Here is a 17,177-nt window from a genome sequence, read left to right as displayed (position 1 = left end):
AAAAAAACTTAAATAGAAACTTGACCAAAAATGACATACAAATGGCCAAAAAGCATATGAAAAGATGCTCAACATCACTAATTATCAGAGAAATGCAAATCAAAACCACAGTGAGCCATCACCTCACATTTAGTGAGCTATCTCCTACGTTATAGTAAACCCAAATTTTTATTCCATATTGCCCTGAAAGATAAATGGACCGTGTTCTCTAAACACAACTAACTGCTCCACTTTGATGTACAAACTTGCAGTGGTGCAATCACAGCTCACTGTACCCTCAACATCCCCAGCTCAACATAGCGAGACTCCCATCTCTACAAAAAATGAGCCGGGCAGGGTGACAGGGGCCTGTGGCCTCAGCTGCTTAAGAGACTGAGGTGGGTGGATCACTTGAACCTGGGAGGTTGAGCCATGTTTATACCACTGCACTCCAGCCTTGGTGACAAAGCGAGACTCTGTCAGAAAAAAAAAAAAAAAAAAAAAAAAAATCCACATATGGTGGCATACACATGTAGTCCCAGCTACTACTTGGGAAGGTGAGGTGGGAAGATCACCTGAGTCTGGGAAGTCCAGTCTGCATTGAGCCATGATCTTGCCACTGCACTTGATGGGTAACAATAAAACCCTGTTTCATTAAAAAAAAAAATCAAAGGAAGGAATAATTAAAGTTGCTTTGTCTTTGGGGTGATTCTGTAAGGAAGTTTGTCTTTTTTTTTTTTCCAGTGTTATACCTGATTTAAAGACATTAAATGTCAGTAATTTTATAGATAAATAAAATGACACAGTTTGACCTAGAAAAGTCCAATAATATTGAGCATTAAACTTGGACTAATGGGAAGATTGTGTTTTGTGTGCCATGAAAGAGAAAGAAATGTTGTATCTACCAGTTACATTGCTATTTTGCCCAAAATTGAAACATGCACACAACAGTATGTTTTCTAAGTTATGAAAAGCACATCTAATGTGAATAACAGAAGCTGTCTATGTTTTCTTTAGATTTTTCTCACTTCTTTATAACTGCAGAAATACAATATTCTGTTTATACCTGATAGTAGCATGAGTATTTCACTTAATCTAAAGCTGGTCATTAGTTTTATCCCCCTCACCAACAGAAAGGCTTAAAATGCTTTAAACTTGATCAGTCCTCCTGATTTTGTGCTCTTGTTATATATCTCAGATTTTTTTTTAACCCTGTGACCAATTACTGTTGGACACGATTATTTGTTTCATATAATCATTGATTATTTAAGTTTACCTTCATATTTACCACTGTTTTTGCTCAACATTCATTCATTCTGAGATCATTTTTATTCTTTCTAAGTCTGAGAATTTCCGTTAGCATGGGTCTAAAAATAACAGGTTTTTCTCTTTTTTTTTTTCTTTTTTTGAAACAAGGTCTTACTGTGTTGGCCAGGCTGGAGTGCGATGGTGCGATCTTAGCTCACTGAAGCTTCAGCCTCCTGGGCTCAAGCAGTCCTCCCACCTCAGCCCCCTGAGTAGCTAGGATGACAGGCACACCTCCATATAATTTTTGTATTTTTTAGTGCAGACAGTTTCACCACGATGCCCAGGCTGGTCTTAAACTCCTGTACTCAAGTGATCTGCCTGCAATAGCCTCCCAAAGTGCTGGGATTACAAGCATGAGGCACCACCACTAGTCTGAGGTTTTTTGTTTTTTTTTTTTAATCTTAAAATATCTTTAATTCTCCCTCCTTAAGTAGTCATCACTTAATTTCTGTAGGCAGTTTTTTCCCTCCGTCTTCTTAGAAGAGTTTTTCTTTATCTCTTTTGTGATTACAGTTTTACTTAGATGTATCTTAGTGTGACTCCCGGTTACTTAATCCTACTTTGGGGTTTCTTGGGGCTCCTGAATGTGAACGTCGTTATCTTTCATTCTAGAGAATCTCTGATATTCTTTTTCTATCTTCTTTCCTAATCTTTCTCTCCATTTGTAATTCCAATTAGATGTAAGGTACCATTTTTTAAAATTCTGTCTTCCAAGTCTTTTAACCTCCTTAATATTTTTCATGTGCATTCTGGGTAATTTTTACAGATAATTTTCTGATTTACCAGTTTATTGATAGCCATGTCTGACTATTTATGCAGTAACTTTTCTGAGTTCTTGACTATAATTTGTCAGTTCATTTAATTTTAAAAGTTCATTTGGTTGTTTTTGACCCATCTTGTTCCTTTCTCTGAGTTTTGACCGTCTCTTTTACTTCAGATGCGCCTATATTTGTATCCAATAATTCTAATGCTGTGGTCTTAAAAAACTTTTTAAAATTCTGTACACTTTTGCTCATGGTTACACTTTTGCTCATGGTAGTGTATTTCCCTTGGGTTTTGTTGTGATTTTGTTGTTGTTGTTGTGGAAATAGGGTCTCACTCTGTCACCCAGGCTATGTCCCAGGCAACATCACCCCAGGCTGTGTCACCCAAGTGCAGTCGTGGCTCACAGCAGCCTCAACCTCCTAGGTTCAAGCAGTCCTCCCACCTCAGCCTTCAGGACCCCACCATACCTGGCTAATGTTTAAAAAGCTATTTTTTTTTAAAGTCGGGGCCTCCATGTGTTACAGAGCCTGGTCTCAAACTCCTGGCCTCAAGTGATTCTCCTGCTTTGACCTCCCAAAGTGCCAGGATTACAAGCATGAGCTACTGTACCCGGCCTCTTAGGATTTTTTTGATTGAGATTTCCTATTTGTTAGAATATTATTTGCAACATTTACAGAAGAATATTTTGTGCCACCCGGAAGCACTGTCAGCCGAGAGTTACACAGGTTGAGTATTTTCTAGTTAGGCTCACTCAGCCAGTAAGTGTAATGCAAATATTCCAAAATTGGAAATAGCTGGTCCCATGTATTTCAGATAATGGATAGTCAATCTGAATTAAACTAACTCCTTGGTTAGGAATTTGCCTGGTCAGATCATGTGAATTCTAGAGCCCAAACCTAGGGGAAGATTGTCTTGTACCTAAGAACTGTCAGGAAAGTCTTTTCTCTTTACCCAGAACCAAGACTGAGATAGGAAAAAGTTTCTTACAGTTCTCCCTTAAAGATGGAAGAAGGCTTTTTTCTAATTCACCTACTGTGGTGGTTCGTTTAGGAGCCCCAAAGTTCTAAGCTGTTGCTTCCCAATTCTTTCATGTCCATGGAAAGTGATATTTGTACAGTAGCTTGCTGGGTAAGTTGAGAGACTGGAGCCTTGGATAAGGGATATTGCAGCTGCAGGCAACAGAATTGGGGGCCTCAGGCCCCTCATGCACTGTACATTCTCCCTGAGAACTAACACCAACATCTGGTGGGACACTCTGCTTTTATACTACTCAAAGTGTGGTAGGCAGATTGGTGCTGCTCTGTGACTTCTCGTTAATTCCTCATAAAAAGTATTTGTCAGAAAATGTAAGTCAACCAACTACTAAACATACTATTATTGTTTGTTTTGAGTCTCCCTCTTCACTCAGGTTGAAGTGCAGTAGCACAGTCACAGCTCACTGAAGCCTCAGACTCCTCCTAGGCTCAAGCAATCCTACTGTCTCAGCCTCTTGAGTAGCTGGGACTATGGGCATGCACCTCCATGCTAGGCTAAATTTTTTTTTTTTTTTAAGATGAAGTCTTGCTCTGTCATGCAGGCTGGAGTGCAGTAGCATGATCTTGGCTCACTATAACTTCCACCTCCTGGGTTCAAGCGATTCTCCTGCCTCAGCCCCCAAAGTAGCTGGGACTACAGGTGTGTGCCACCACACTTGGCTAATTTTTGTGTTTCTGGTAGAGACAGGTTTTCACCATGTTGGCCAGGCTGGTCTTGAACTCCTCCTGACTTCAGGTGATCTGCCTGCCTCGGCCTACCAAAGTGCTGGGATTACAGGTGTGAGCCACCGTAATTTTTTTTATTTTTCGTAGAGATGGGTTTATGTTGCCCAGGCTGGTCCTGAACTGGGCTCAAGCAGCCCTCCTGCTTTGGCCTCCCAAAGTGTTGAGGTTACTGGCATGATCCACTGTACCTGGCCTAAACACATTGTTTAATTCATCTCCCTTTTACTTTGGTGGCAAAACTGTCTTGAATGAAGCAGTATATGATTTGCACTCTGTACTTAAATTCCTTACCTCCTTGCAAAACAATAGCAGTGTATAGAGCTGCGACATTCTAGACCTCCAGAGATCAGCAGATGCCATCAGAATAACCTTGCTTACTGATGGTGGTTTTTGTTTGTCTTTTTTTTCTAGAATCTGAAACAGGGTCTCACTCTGTCACCCGTGCTAGGATGCATTGGCACAATCACATCTCACAGTAACCTCCATGACCGAGCTCAAGCAATCCTCCCACCTCAGCCCCCCAAGTAACTAGGATTACAGGCATGTGCCACCATACCTGGCTAGTTTTTTCATTATTACTTTTTATTTATTTATTTTTGTAGAGATGAGGTCTCACTATATTGCCCAGGCTGGTCTTGAACTTCTGGGCTCAATCAGTCCTCTCACCTCAGCCTCCCAAAGTGCTAAGATTACAGGCATGAGCCACTGCACCTGGCCTACTCGTGGTTTTTAGCTTCAGAGTTTTTACATTTTTTTGGTCTAGCTTGTTTCATTCATTTAAAAATTTTCCCCACTTGAAGATACTTTTTATTGGGAGAGTTTTAGGGTACTTTTATGTTTACTTAGCTGAATGTTCAGTTGTTTTTGCTACTGTAAAAAAGTATCTTAAGTAGCAGTAATTAACTTGGAGTGAGATAGTACTTACTCATTAGTCATCTTCATTTTTTTTAAATCATGGTTAAACAAAATAAAATTTACCATCTCAATCATTTTTAAGTATATACATTTCAGTGATGTTAAGTGTATTCACATTGTGAAACATCTCCAGACCTTTTTCATCTTGCAAAACTGAAACTGTGCCCATTAAACAATCCTCCCTTTTCCTCTCTCCCTAGTCCCTGTTAACCTCTATTCTACTTTATGTTTTTGTGAATTTTACTACTCTAATACTTCATATAAGTGGAATCATATAGTATTTGTCACTTTGTGACTGGCGTATTTCACTTAGCATGATGTCCTTAAGATTCATCCATGTTGTAGTTTATGACAGGATTTTGTTTTTTAAGACTGAATATATGCTATATATTTACCACACTTTGTTTATTCATTCCTCTGTTGATGAACATTTGGGTTGCATCCGCCTCTTGGGTCTTGTGACTGGTGCTGCTCTGAAGATGGATGCATAGATATCTATTCAAGATCCTGCTTTCAACTCTGTGTATGCCCAGAAGTAGGATTGCTGGGTCACATGATAGTTGTATTTTTCATTTTTTGAGGAACCTCCATACTGTTTTTTGTAGCAATTGAACTGTTTTACAATACCACCAATAGTGCATCAGGGTTCCAGTTTCTCTCACATGTCTCAAACAGTTGTTATTTTCTGGTTTAAGACTAGCCTTTCTAATAAATGTGAGGTGATAGCTCATCGTGGTTTTGATTTGCATTTCTCTGATAATTAGTGATATTGAGAATCTTTTCATATGTTTCTTGGCCATTTGTATGTCATTTTTGGTACAGTTTCTACTTAAGTCTTCAGCCAATTTTTTAAATTGGGCTATTTGACTTTTTGTTGAGTTGTAGGAGTTTTTTTATATATTCTGGGTATTAATTTCATATATATGATTTGCAGATATTTTCTCCCATTCTACATATTGTCTTTTCACATTATTCATTGGGTCCTTTGATGCACAGGGGTTTTTGTTTGTTTTTGAGACGTAGTCTCACTCTGTCACCTAAGCCTGGAGTGCAGTGGCACAATCTTGGTGCACTGCAACCTCCTTCTCTTGGATTCAAGCAATTCTCCGGCCTCAGCCTCTCAAGTAGCTAGGATTACAGGCGCATGCCACCACACCTGCCTGATTTTTCTATTTTTGATAGAGACAGGGTTTCACCATGTTGGCCAGGCTGGTCTCAAACTCCTGACCTCAAGTCATCTGCCTGCCTCAGCCTCCCAAAGTGCTGGGATTACAGGCATGAGTCACCGCACTTGGCCACACAGAGGTTTTTAATTTTGATGTCTCATTTGTCTATTTTTAATTTTGTTGCCTGTGCTTTTGATGTCATATCCAACAAATCATTGTCAAATTTAATGTCATGAAGCTTTTTTCCCCGTGTTTTCTGCTAAGCATTTTTATCGTTTTAGCTGTTATATTTAGATCTTTCATCCATTTTGATATAACTTTTGTATATTTTGTAAGGTGAGGCTCCAGCTTTTTTCCTTTTCATATGGATATCCAGTTTTCCTAACACCATTTGTTGCGAAGACAACCCATCAAATGATCGGGGCATCCTTGTAAAAAATTATTTGACTGTATATGTAAGGCTATATATCTGGGTCCTCTATTCTGTTTCATTGTCTATATGTCTATATGCCAGTACCACACTGTTTTGATTATTAATAGTTTGAAATTAGGAAGTGTGAGACTTCCAACTTTGTTCTTCTATTTTAAGGTTGTTTTGGCTATTAGGAGTCTTTCGAGATTCTAAGGGAATTTTAGCATAGATTTCTTTTCTGGCAAAAAAAAAAAAAATCACTGTAATATTTTTGGGAAATGCATTGAATCTTTAGATCACTTTGGGTAGTATTGACATCTTTTATCCTTTTTTTTTGTTGAGACAGAGTCTCACTGTCGCCAGGTTGGAGTGCAGTGGTGCAGTCTCGGCTCACTGCAACCTCTGCCTCCCAGGTTCTAGCAATGTAACTGGGACTATAGACATATACGACCATGCCCAGCTGATTATTTAATTTTTAGTAGAGACAAGTTTTCACCAGGTTGGCCAGGATGGTCTCAATCTCTTGACCTCATGATCCGCCCACCTCAGTTTCCCAAAGTGCTGGGGCTACAGGTGTGAGCCACTGTGCCCAGCCTTGATATCTTAACAATAGTATTTCTTCTATTCCATGAATATGGGTTGTCTTTCCATTTATTTTTGTCTTTAAATCTTTCAGCAGTGTTTTATAGTTTTTAGTATACACATCTTTCACTCTTTCACCTCATTTATAAGTGGTTTTTTTTTTTTTTTTTTTTTTTTTTTTTTGAGACAAAGTCTGACTTTGTTGCCCAGACTGGCACAATTATGGCTCACTGCAGCTCTGATGTTTCCTGGGCTCAAGTGATCCTCCCACCTCAGCCACGTGGGACTACAAGCATGTGTCACCATGCCCTACTAATTTTTTTTTTTTGTATTTTTTGTACAGAAGAGATCTCATATATTATCCTCCCACCTCAGCCTCCCAAAGTGCTAGGATTACAGGTGTGAGCCAGCCACCGTGCCTGGCCTGAGTTTTTTATTCTTTTTGATGCTACTATAAGTGGAATTGTTTTCTTAATTGCCTGTTTATTGTTAACATATAGGAATGCAACTGATTTTTTTATTTTATACTTTGCTTATTTCATTTATTCTAACAGTTTTTTGTGGAATATTTAGTGTTTTCATGTATAAAATTACATAATCTCTGAACAGATGGCTTGATTGTTTTTAATTCGGATGGCTTTTTTTTTTTTTTTTTTTTAGTCAGAGTATTGCTTTGTCTCCCAGGCTGGAGTGCAGTGACACAATCTCGTCTCATGGCAACCTCTGCCCCCTGGGTTTTCAAGCAATTCTTGTGCCTTACCCTCCCGAGTAGCTGGGACTACAGGCACATGCCACCACGTACAGCTAATTTATTGTATTTTTTTCTAGACAGGGTTTCACTGTGTTCGCCAGGCTGATCTCGAACTTCTGGGCTGAAGTGATCCACCTGCCTTGGCCTCCCAAAGTGCTAGGATTACAGGTGTGAGCTACCACACCTGGCCCAATTTGGATGCCTTTTATTTTTCCTGCCTTATTGCTTTGGCTGAAACTTCGGTACTATGTTGAATAGAAGCAGTTAGAAGCATGCAGCTTTGCCTTCTTCCTGATCTTAGGGGAAAAGCTTTCAATGTGCCATTGAATGCGAGGTTAGCTATGGGCTTTTCATAGTTTTTATTATATTGAGATTATTTCCTTCAATTCCTAGTTGGTTGAGGTGTTTTTTTTTTTTTAATCGTAAAAGGATGTTGAATCTTGTCAAATGCTATTGAGATGATCACATGGGTTTTATCTTTCATTTTGTTAATGTGTATTATATTGATTTATATGTTGAACTTGTCACTATATTTTAAACTGTTTAAGAAAACACAAGTGTTGTAGAGAGTAGATGTGATGGTTGAGAGCACATATACACTGGGACCACACTGCTTAGGGTCAGGCTTTTGTTCTGCCACTTACTAGTGATTACATGATATCTAGGTTTAAAATATATAGTTTTCTGTTGGGTTTCTAATAATTATAAACCTTACTTTACTGTAAATAGTAGTTTTTATTAATGAATTAAGCAATGTCATTTTCCTGTTTCATGATAGAAACTTTTTGGGTAAAGGGATAATAGAGACCAAGAAAATGAATGGTGAATAACCGTTACAGACTCCCAAGTTAATGGTCTGCATCATGAAATGAAGATTCTCAAACATTTGGGTTTCAGGATCCTTGTAGCACTTGTAATTATTCAGAACCCCAGAGTTTGGTTTATTTGGGTTATGTCGGTATTTACTATTAGGCTGAGCATGGTGGCTTACGTCTGTAATCCCAGCAGTTTGGGAAGCCAAGGCCGGTGGATCACCTGAGGTCAGGAGTTCAAGATAAGCCTGGCTAACATGGTGAAACTCTGTCTCTACTAAAAATACAAAATAGCCAGAAGGTGGCAGCTGCCTGTAATCCTATCTACTCAGGTGGCTGAGGTGGGGAGAACTGCTTGAACCCAGGAGACAGAGGTTGCAGTGAGCCGGGATTGTGCCAGTGCACAATCTCCAGCCTGAGCAACAGATCAAGACTCTGTCTCTAAAAAAAAAAAAAAGGGCCAGGCGCAATGGCTCACACCTGTAATCCTAGCACTTTGGGAGGCCGAGGCAGGCGGATCACAAGGTCAAGACATTGAGACCATCCTGGCCAACATGGTGAATCCCCATGTCTACTAAAAATAAAAAAAATTAGCCGGGCGTGGTAGTGCACACTGTAGTCCCAGCTACTCGGGAGGCTGAGGAAGAAGAATCACTTGAATCTGGGAGGCAGAGGTTGCAGTGAGCCAGGATCACTCCACTGCATTCCAGTCTGGCAACAGAGGGAGACTCTGTCTCAAAAAAAAAAAGAATAAAACTATTACACATTAAGCAAAAATATGCTTATGAAAAACAGTGAGATGAGAGACATTGTTTACATTTTTACAAATATTTTTAATGTCTTATTTAAGAATATTGATTCTAAAATCTGCTTTTGCATTCAGATTGTTGCAGTAAATTATTTGAATTAAAATATACCAAGGCAGCCTGACCTCACACCAATGTGTAATTAAAAAGAGGACAACCTTGTGTGGACCTCCTGAAAGAGTTTCAGGAACCCTTACGGGGGTCCTTGGATCACATTGAAAACCACTGTTATATACAAATTAAAAACTTCCTAGAGACCTACACCTTTAAAGCATTCTGGTTTTGTTTTATTTTGGTGCTAACCTCCACATCACTGAATAATATTCCTCTTTGGCTATTTTGTAATATTTCAACTTTATGCTTATATTTTTATTTCCTACAATCACAGTTGAGGACTATATTACATATGCTCTCTTCTCATTTCTTCTCTTCCCAAATTCAGACTATTTCTGTTAATTTAGATAGTATACTCCATTTTTAGTTCCATCAAAGCTAGACAGTATCTCAGTACTTTCTACTTTAAGAATTCTTGAAACTCTTGCGCTTCACTTCTCTTTCCTTACTTTACTCCCCCACTTAATCTACTCTTGTGATAACGTTTACATTATGTTCTGTAGTCATAGTTTATCTTCTCATTTAAATTGATTCTAAAACTTTAAAGCAAAAACTGTTTTGTTATCATCATATCAATAGTATTTACTGTGGAGCCTAGTACTATTCTATAATTGTGATTTCTAATATGTTCCATTTTACAGTCCTGTACCACTTATTAGAAAATCTTCTTAGGCTCAAATTCAAATGGTTTTTTTCCTCTTTTACACTATACTGATTGCTCAACTATGAAGTCTTTTACTGGGATCGTGCCTTTCTTGAGCAGTTTACATTTCCTGAATTCATTCATTACCTTCTTTTTCTTAATCATGTTATCATTTCTTAAAATTTGTCTAGGCTCCCTGTCTACTGGCTATGTGTCTAGTCCCCTGTTTTTCTGGATACTTTCTCTGAGAGGCTTCTGTCCTTCCTCTAATTCCAGTCTGTACTCACTGCTCTCTGGGCCTGCTGCCACAGCTGCTGACCTAGGCTTTCATCTGTTTGCAGGATCCTGTGTTTACTTGGTTTACTTTTTGTTTTAGCTAGAATGTATCTTCATGTAGCTTCCTAAGAAAAGATGTTACAGGAGGTAAACTTCTTCTATCCTTGAATGTTTAAAAAAATCTTTATTCTGCCTCCATAGTTTGGCTGGGTACAAAATTCTACATTAGTAATCATTTTCCCTTGAATTTTGAAGATAATATCTTATTGTCTTCTAGCTCTATTGTTATCAGTAAGAAATCTATTTTCATTTAGTTGTGTGTACCCAGTTTTTCCCTCTCTGGAGACAGGATCTTTTTGTCTTGAAAAGTAAAATGCTGTGTCTCTAGGTTTGGTTTTTTCACTCTGTTTTGCTCTCTGTGAGCTTTTTGGATTTGAAAATGTGGTTTCCTTCACGAGTGGGAAATTTTATTTTTTAATTTTTTTTGAATTGCTTTTTTATTTTCTATCATTTCTTCTGGCTGGACATTGGGCCTCCTAGGACATTGGGCCTCCTAGATTTATCCTTTCTTTTATATTTTTCGTATATTTATCTTGTCTATTTCTCAACTTTGTCTTCTCTTCTAGCTAGTATAAAGTTCTTGTTTTATAGATACAAATTAGAGTTTTTGAAAATTCTCATCTGTTGCCTTCACATGTTCATTTCCCACATGGTCATTCTTACTTGTTTTGCAGTTTATAATAGACTTTCTTCAGATATGTGGTAATTTGTGTTGTCTATTTTTTTTTTAATTTTTTTAAAATTTAAAAAAAGAAGTTTTTTTGTGACAGGGGCCTCACTGTCACCCAGGCTGGACTACAGTGGTGCGATCTCAGCTCACTGCAATCTCCGCCTCCTGGGCTGAGTGATCTCCTGCCTCAGCCTCCTCAATAGCTGGGACTCCAGATGTATGCCATCACACGAGGTTAATTTTTGTATTTTTTGTAGAGGTGGGGATCTCACTCTGTTGCCAAGTCTGGTCTCAAAACTCAAGATCCAGCCTTCTCAGCCTCCCAGAGTGCTGGGATTACAGTTACTCCATGCCCAGCTTGACTGTTCTTTTTTTAAGCAATAAGATTGCCTGGAAGTCTTGGAAGTCTTACGTTTTGTAGTGAGTCCCTGGCCCACTTTTTTTGGTAAGTAGGTAAGGAGCTGGCCATTTCTTGAGTAAGAATATAGAGTGTGTATACTCTTTAATAATTTTTTACATGCTTTCTTTTCCTGATTTTTGTCAGGGAAGGTACTCTGCCATTTATGTCTGACTCTTGAAGTGTTTCTTTTCTTCTTCTTCTTGTGTTTCTTGTGTTTTTTTGAGACAAGGTTTCACTCTGTCATCCAGGCTGGAGTGCAGTGGCACAGTCATGGTTCACTGCAGCCTTAACCTCCTCTGCTCAAGCAATCCTCCTACCTGAGCCTCCTGACTAACTGGGACTACAGGCACATACTACCATGTGTGGCTACTTTTTAAAAAATTTTCTCTAGAGATGGGATCTTTCTACATTGCCCAGGCTGGTCTCAAGCAGTCCTCCTGCCTTGGACTCCCAAAGTGCTGGGATTACAGGTGTGAGCCACTGTGCTCAGCCTTCTTGATGCTTTTGGTAGAAGATATTGTTCCAGTCCAGATGATGGGTAGGGACCTGGCTCTACAAAGCAAAGTTAGACAATGCCAGGGATGTGTAAATAGCAGTTGCTAAATGTGCTGGCATCTTTTTCATATGGTTCCTGGGACTGGTGACTATATAATTTGTTGTTCAAACTGAGACATGTAGGAGAGTGAAAAGTACTAGTAATAATTACACTGGCAGTAGGCATTAACTAGAGCATATGGTTATTCCTTCTTGAGTCTCATAGACATTTAGGGTGAGTATCAGAGGCAGTATAAGTTAAATTGACTGTCTGGTTGAGTCAACATTCCATTCTATTCCCACCTGCTTTTTGTCTAATAGGACATGTTTTGGGGACAGATACTGGATAAGGAGTAGTGGGTTGTTTATATAACCAAAATGACTCTTAGGCAGTATAGTCTGGATGTATTTAATCTTATCCTATTAGTAAATGTTAAATACAAGTTTCACATACCTGGTGTATATTTGTATTTTAAATATTATCTTTTTTCTCAGTTTTAGGAATTTTGAAAAAGTATGACACATTACTAGCATTTTTCTTAAGGATATGGAGTTGTTCCTAGAAAATGTTATTCCCAAACCAGTTTTTCATTGTTTTAGATGTAAACTTTTATTTTCTTGTCATATTGACATATATGTAGAAAATGTTAGCTAGTTTTATATCAAAATATGGAAACCTCATCCAGATAGAAATTATACGAGTTTCTTTGGACTCTGTTCTAAGATTTTTTGTTTTTTGTTTTTTGTTTTCTTTTTCATATTGGACTGAAATCTGCCACCCTGTAACTTCAAACTATTGGTTCTAGTTCTGTTCTCTGGAGCAGCATGGAGTAAGTGTCTTCTATTAGAAGGCATCTATCACCTTTTCTAGACTGAATTTCTCCAGTTGTCCTCCCCTTTTTATGTGAAATTAACACCCGTATTTCTGACCTTCACATTGATTCCCTTTGGAATCTTGTAACCTAATATAAACATCATAGTTTATCAGTGTTTTCCATAATAGAGTTAAAATATAATAGCCCCAAATTTTAATTTAATTCTATACTATATTTCTATGGCACCATGCACACCAGTGCAGAATACCTTGCACTATAGCCCGTTAATCAGACTAGTTAATTAGTGCAGCTTCAATTTTTTTTTTTCCTTTTTCTTAGCTTCTCACTTGTCAGCCCATACTAAAATGTGGTCAGCTAAAACCTGCCAGCTGAATAACTGTTGGGGCTATCATTTTTTTAGTAGGTGTTTCTGCCTTAGTAAAGTAGTTTTACCAAGTAGAATTGAGTGTATTATTCCAAGAACCTAGAACAAGAAATACACTTTTATATGCTAACATCTGTAGGCCTTTGGTTTTAGTGACATAAGCTTTCAATTTAAAAGTTAAACATATTGCTCTAAGAACTTTAGCTAGAAATTCATTTGATTGCTGTTTTGCAAAATATTTTGTCTCTTTGAGGTTTAAATAGTTTTAATTGCAAAGCATCTGACTTATATCGTCTTTTACAAAACATGCTATTATATTTTTAAAAGTAAATTTGCATAATGAAATGCTGCCTGTAAGCTGGAAAATGGTATCTAAAATAACATATTCCATTGTAGGTTTTGTACCCTAGAACAGCACTTCTCAACCCTCAGCACTGTTGACATACTTTAAATAATTCTTTGTTATGCCCAACTGTCCTATGCATTGTAGGATGTGTAACAGCATCCCTGGCCTCTATCCATTAGATGCCAGTAGCCCACATATCACCACCTTCTCTGCAATTTGATCATCCAGAATACATCAGATATGGCCATATGTCCCCTGGGGGAGAAAATTTCCCCAGTACTGTCCTAAAGTAACAGAAGTATTTTTTAATCAGCTAGTCAATAGTTTCCACCTTAAATTTCTTTATGTAATTGGGTTAGAATACAGTGTTTTTCTTACCATGATTTCTTTGTAGAGATTTGTAAAACTGTATGACCTAATAAAGAACTTCACATGTAACAAACACTTAACTAAAATTCCTGATTTGGTCAGTTTTTTCTTTTCTTGCTAATACTGTTTTTTATCCTAGTTTGTAATTCCTGTTTTGTGATATAATCTATGAGCTGAAACGTGTGACTATATAACATAGTGAGATTAAACAATGAAAATTACAGAAAAGCAACACATATGATACTGAATAGGAAGTTTATTGAGTTCAAATACTTGACCTTTTGTGGTCCATGATACATTACTTGAAAATGTGCTTTTTATTTCAGTTGATAAATAGCTTTTTACTCAAGTTTATTTACTCCTGGATATTAAAGTTGTATTATATTTATTCTTGTGCTCCACAATATAGCCAGCAGCCAGCTTCGGGTGTAGCCTATTCTCATCCAACTACAGTTGCTAGCTACACTGTCCATCAGGCTCCAGTAGCTGCTCACACAGTTACTGCCGCCTATGCACCAGCAGCCGCCACAGTTGCAGTTGCCAGGCCTGCTCCAGTAGCTGTTGCAGCTGCTGCAACAGCTGCTGCTTATGGAGGCTACCCCACTGCACACACAGCAACTGACTATGGTTATACCCAGAGGCAACAAGAAGCACCACCACCACCACCCCCAGCTACTACACAAAACTACCAGGTAAGAAAACTGCTACTAGTTTTGGTAGCCTTAACATGTGGGTTTCTTTGGCTTCAGTGTATAATATAATGCCCTAGCCATTGCTTCTCAAACTTGGGGCTTCCAAAATATACATGTAATGATAGAGAAAAGTAAATGAGTATTCCTTGGTAGTGGGAACATAGACCAACCATTAAGATTCCTTGCTGGCCAGGCGCGGTGGCTCACGCCTGTAATCCCAGCACTGTGGGCAACTTAGGTGGGCAGATCACCTGAGGTCAGGAGTTCAAGACCAGCGTCTCTACTAAAAATACAAAAATTAGCCAGCCGCAGTGGTGCGCACCTGTAGTCCCTGCTACTTAGGAGGCTGAGGCAGGAGAGTCGCTTGAATCCAGGAGGCACAGGCTGCAGTGAGCCGAGATTGCGCCACTGCACTCCATCCTAGACTCTGTCTCAAGAAAAAAAAAAAAAGTCTTGCAATGAACTTTGTATCATTAATCCTTCCTCCCACTCCCCTGTCCATTTGACTATTACATATAGCTATCTGTTAAAAACGTTTACATTAATTACTAGTTAAATATTTCATTGTTTACCCCAAGTTTGTTTGTTTGATGTTGTTTTAATGGAAGACATAGAAAAGACTTACCTTGTTTGTACTAGAGCATTATTCATCTGGAACACAGGTATGTCTCCTATTTTGAGAATATTTTGAGAACAGGACAAACATTGTATATTTTCTTCTCGAAACAACGAAGGTGAAAATTCTGTCCCCTATACATTTATCCTGTCAAGATGTTCTTTTTAAATACGTATTATAACAAAAATTGATCATAGTCTTATTCATCCAGTTGCCTCTTACTCAGTCTTACAGGACTTCTACTCTTTATTATGTTTGAAAACAGTGCTACATTACTACTTGCTTATTTAAATTAAATTTGGTCTCAATTTCTTTAATCTGCTTTTTTGTTTGTTTGCTGTTAGGACCTGTTTTTTAAACTTTTGTCCTGAACTTTCCCTGGTTTTGCTATATTCTTTCTAAAACATAGGAATTTGTGAAGTAAGAAATTGAAATATAAACAAACAATATTAGTATTCGTTATTAATTTTAGTCTGGTTACTAAATGAAATTCTTTTTGATGTGTGATTGTTTATGCCCAGAGACAGAATATAATAAATTTTGTTTTTAATAGGGTCTGTGAAACTCAGTGTTTTCTGCGCCCTGCCTACTTCTTCAGCCATTTTACCTACATACCTTTCTACCCCTCTTTACTTCATGAACTGCCAGAATTCACTCAGCTCACCTTGATCTTTCTTGAAAAACAGAAAGACTGAAAAGAAAGCTGGAGCAATCACAAAACTTAGTGACACAAGTGTTCTTTTCTGATATTATGGGATCCATCTTTAAGGCAAAACTACTGTGAATTTTTTAATAAAATTAATTTTTACTTAAGTATTATTTAGAAATGTTTTGGTGATTGTTCTGATTCTAAAAGTTCAACATGCTGCTTGAAATTCTTTTGATATTATTTTAATGAAATACAGAATGAATCTTCTCTGTATTTAATTTGATTCTTTTATATTTAGGTCTGTCATGAAACTACGTATTGTTTTTCTTTATTATACTTCTATATTGTAAGTTTTTTTTTCCTTCCACTTATCTCATAACAAGATTTGCTTTCATTCCTTTTCTTTAGGACTCGTATTCATATGTAAGATCCACAGCGCCTGCTGTAGCTTATGATAGTAAGCAGTACTACCAACAACCAACAGCAACTGCTGCTGCTGTAGCTGCCGCTGCCCAACCTCAGCCTTCTGTTGCTGAAACTTACTATCAAACAGGTGGGTTTTCTTAACCTACACAGTTTCTTCATAAACTATTGAAGTGTATGACTTACTGTATTTTTTAATGAAGATAAGCTTTTGAGTCCATCTAAACTCATTATATCACATCACTTTGGGAGGCAGGTTCTAGCCATGTCCTACTCTTCCTCTGCCAAAATGCCTTGGAGTCACAATTCATAATCATGCCCTTCTCTCCTGGAAATGTACTCCATTTCTGTACTTTTGGCCCACTGTTGCATTCCTACTGAAATAAGCTGTGCAAAAGAAGCTGTGGTGATAACTTCGGAACACATTTTTATCTTTGTCAGAAATGCCCAGAACGTATATTGCCAACAAACAGCCTTTGTAACCAGTGGAAACTCTTCCCCATAAAAATATGGGTCCATATTTTTAATTAATCTTTCTCTGATCTCTAATGATGGTTGGTTCTGTTATCAGCCACCGATCGTGTTAAATACAGTCTGTAGAATGTAGAATGGTACAAATTTAGAAAGCATTTTGTTTGCAAAGAAGCCTGCATATTTATAGACTTTGAAATAAGGATTTTTTTTTTTTTAAGAGATTTGAGAATTTTTAAAACAAGTGGACAATTCCTGGCTGGGCGTGGTGGCTCACACCTGTAATTCAAGCACTTTGGAGACCAAGGCGGGTGGATCACCTGAGGTCGGGAGTTCAAGACCGGCCTGACCAACATGGTGAAACCCCGTCTTGAAAAAAAAAAAAAGAAAGAAAAGTGGTCAATTCCTTTCATTATTTTTGAAGGATGTGAGGGTATAGGTAGAGCCTTGGATTAGAA

The 17,177-nt window shown here is 37.9% G+C and overlaps 1 protein-coding gene across 4 annotated transcripts in view; it reads left to right on the top strand.

Moving 5' to 3' along the window:
* ZFR (zinc finger RNA binding protein) overlaps nucleotides 1–17,177 on the top strand; it is an 87,365-nt gene that overhangs the window by 11,911 nt on the left and 58,277 nt on the right. For 2 of the 4 annotated variants that reach the window (XM_012459936.3, XM_064375916.1), the window contains exons 3-5: nucleotides 12,760–12,783; nucleotides 14,278–14,560; nucleotides 16,234–16,378. In XM_012459936.3, coding sequence (XP_012315359.1) covers nucleotides 12,760–12,783; nucleotides 14,278–14,560; nucleotides 16,234–16,378 — 452 coding nt within the window. The remainder of the gene's footprint in view (nucleotides 1–12,759; nucleotides 12,784–14,277; nucleotides 14,561–16,233; nucleotides 16,379–17,177) is intronic. The other 2 variants (XR_010342572.1, XM_012459937.3) reach the window with 1 other exon arrangement.

The sequence above is a fragment of the Aotus nancymaae genome, unplaced genomic scaffold, assembly GCF_030222135.1.
Source record: "Aotus nancymaae isolate 86718 unplaced genomic scaffold, 86718_ANA_hifiasm-v0.15.2.pri h1tg000014l, whole genome shotgun sequence".
NCBI classification, from domain to species: domain Eukaryota; kingdom Metazoa; phylum Chordata; class Mammalia; order Primates; family Aotidae; genus Aotus; species Aotus nancymaae.
The sequence above is the reverse complement of the archived record's forward strand: the minus strand, read 5'-3'. Positions and strand labels throughout refer to the sequence as shown.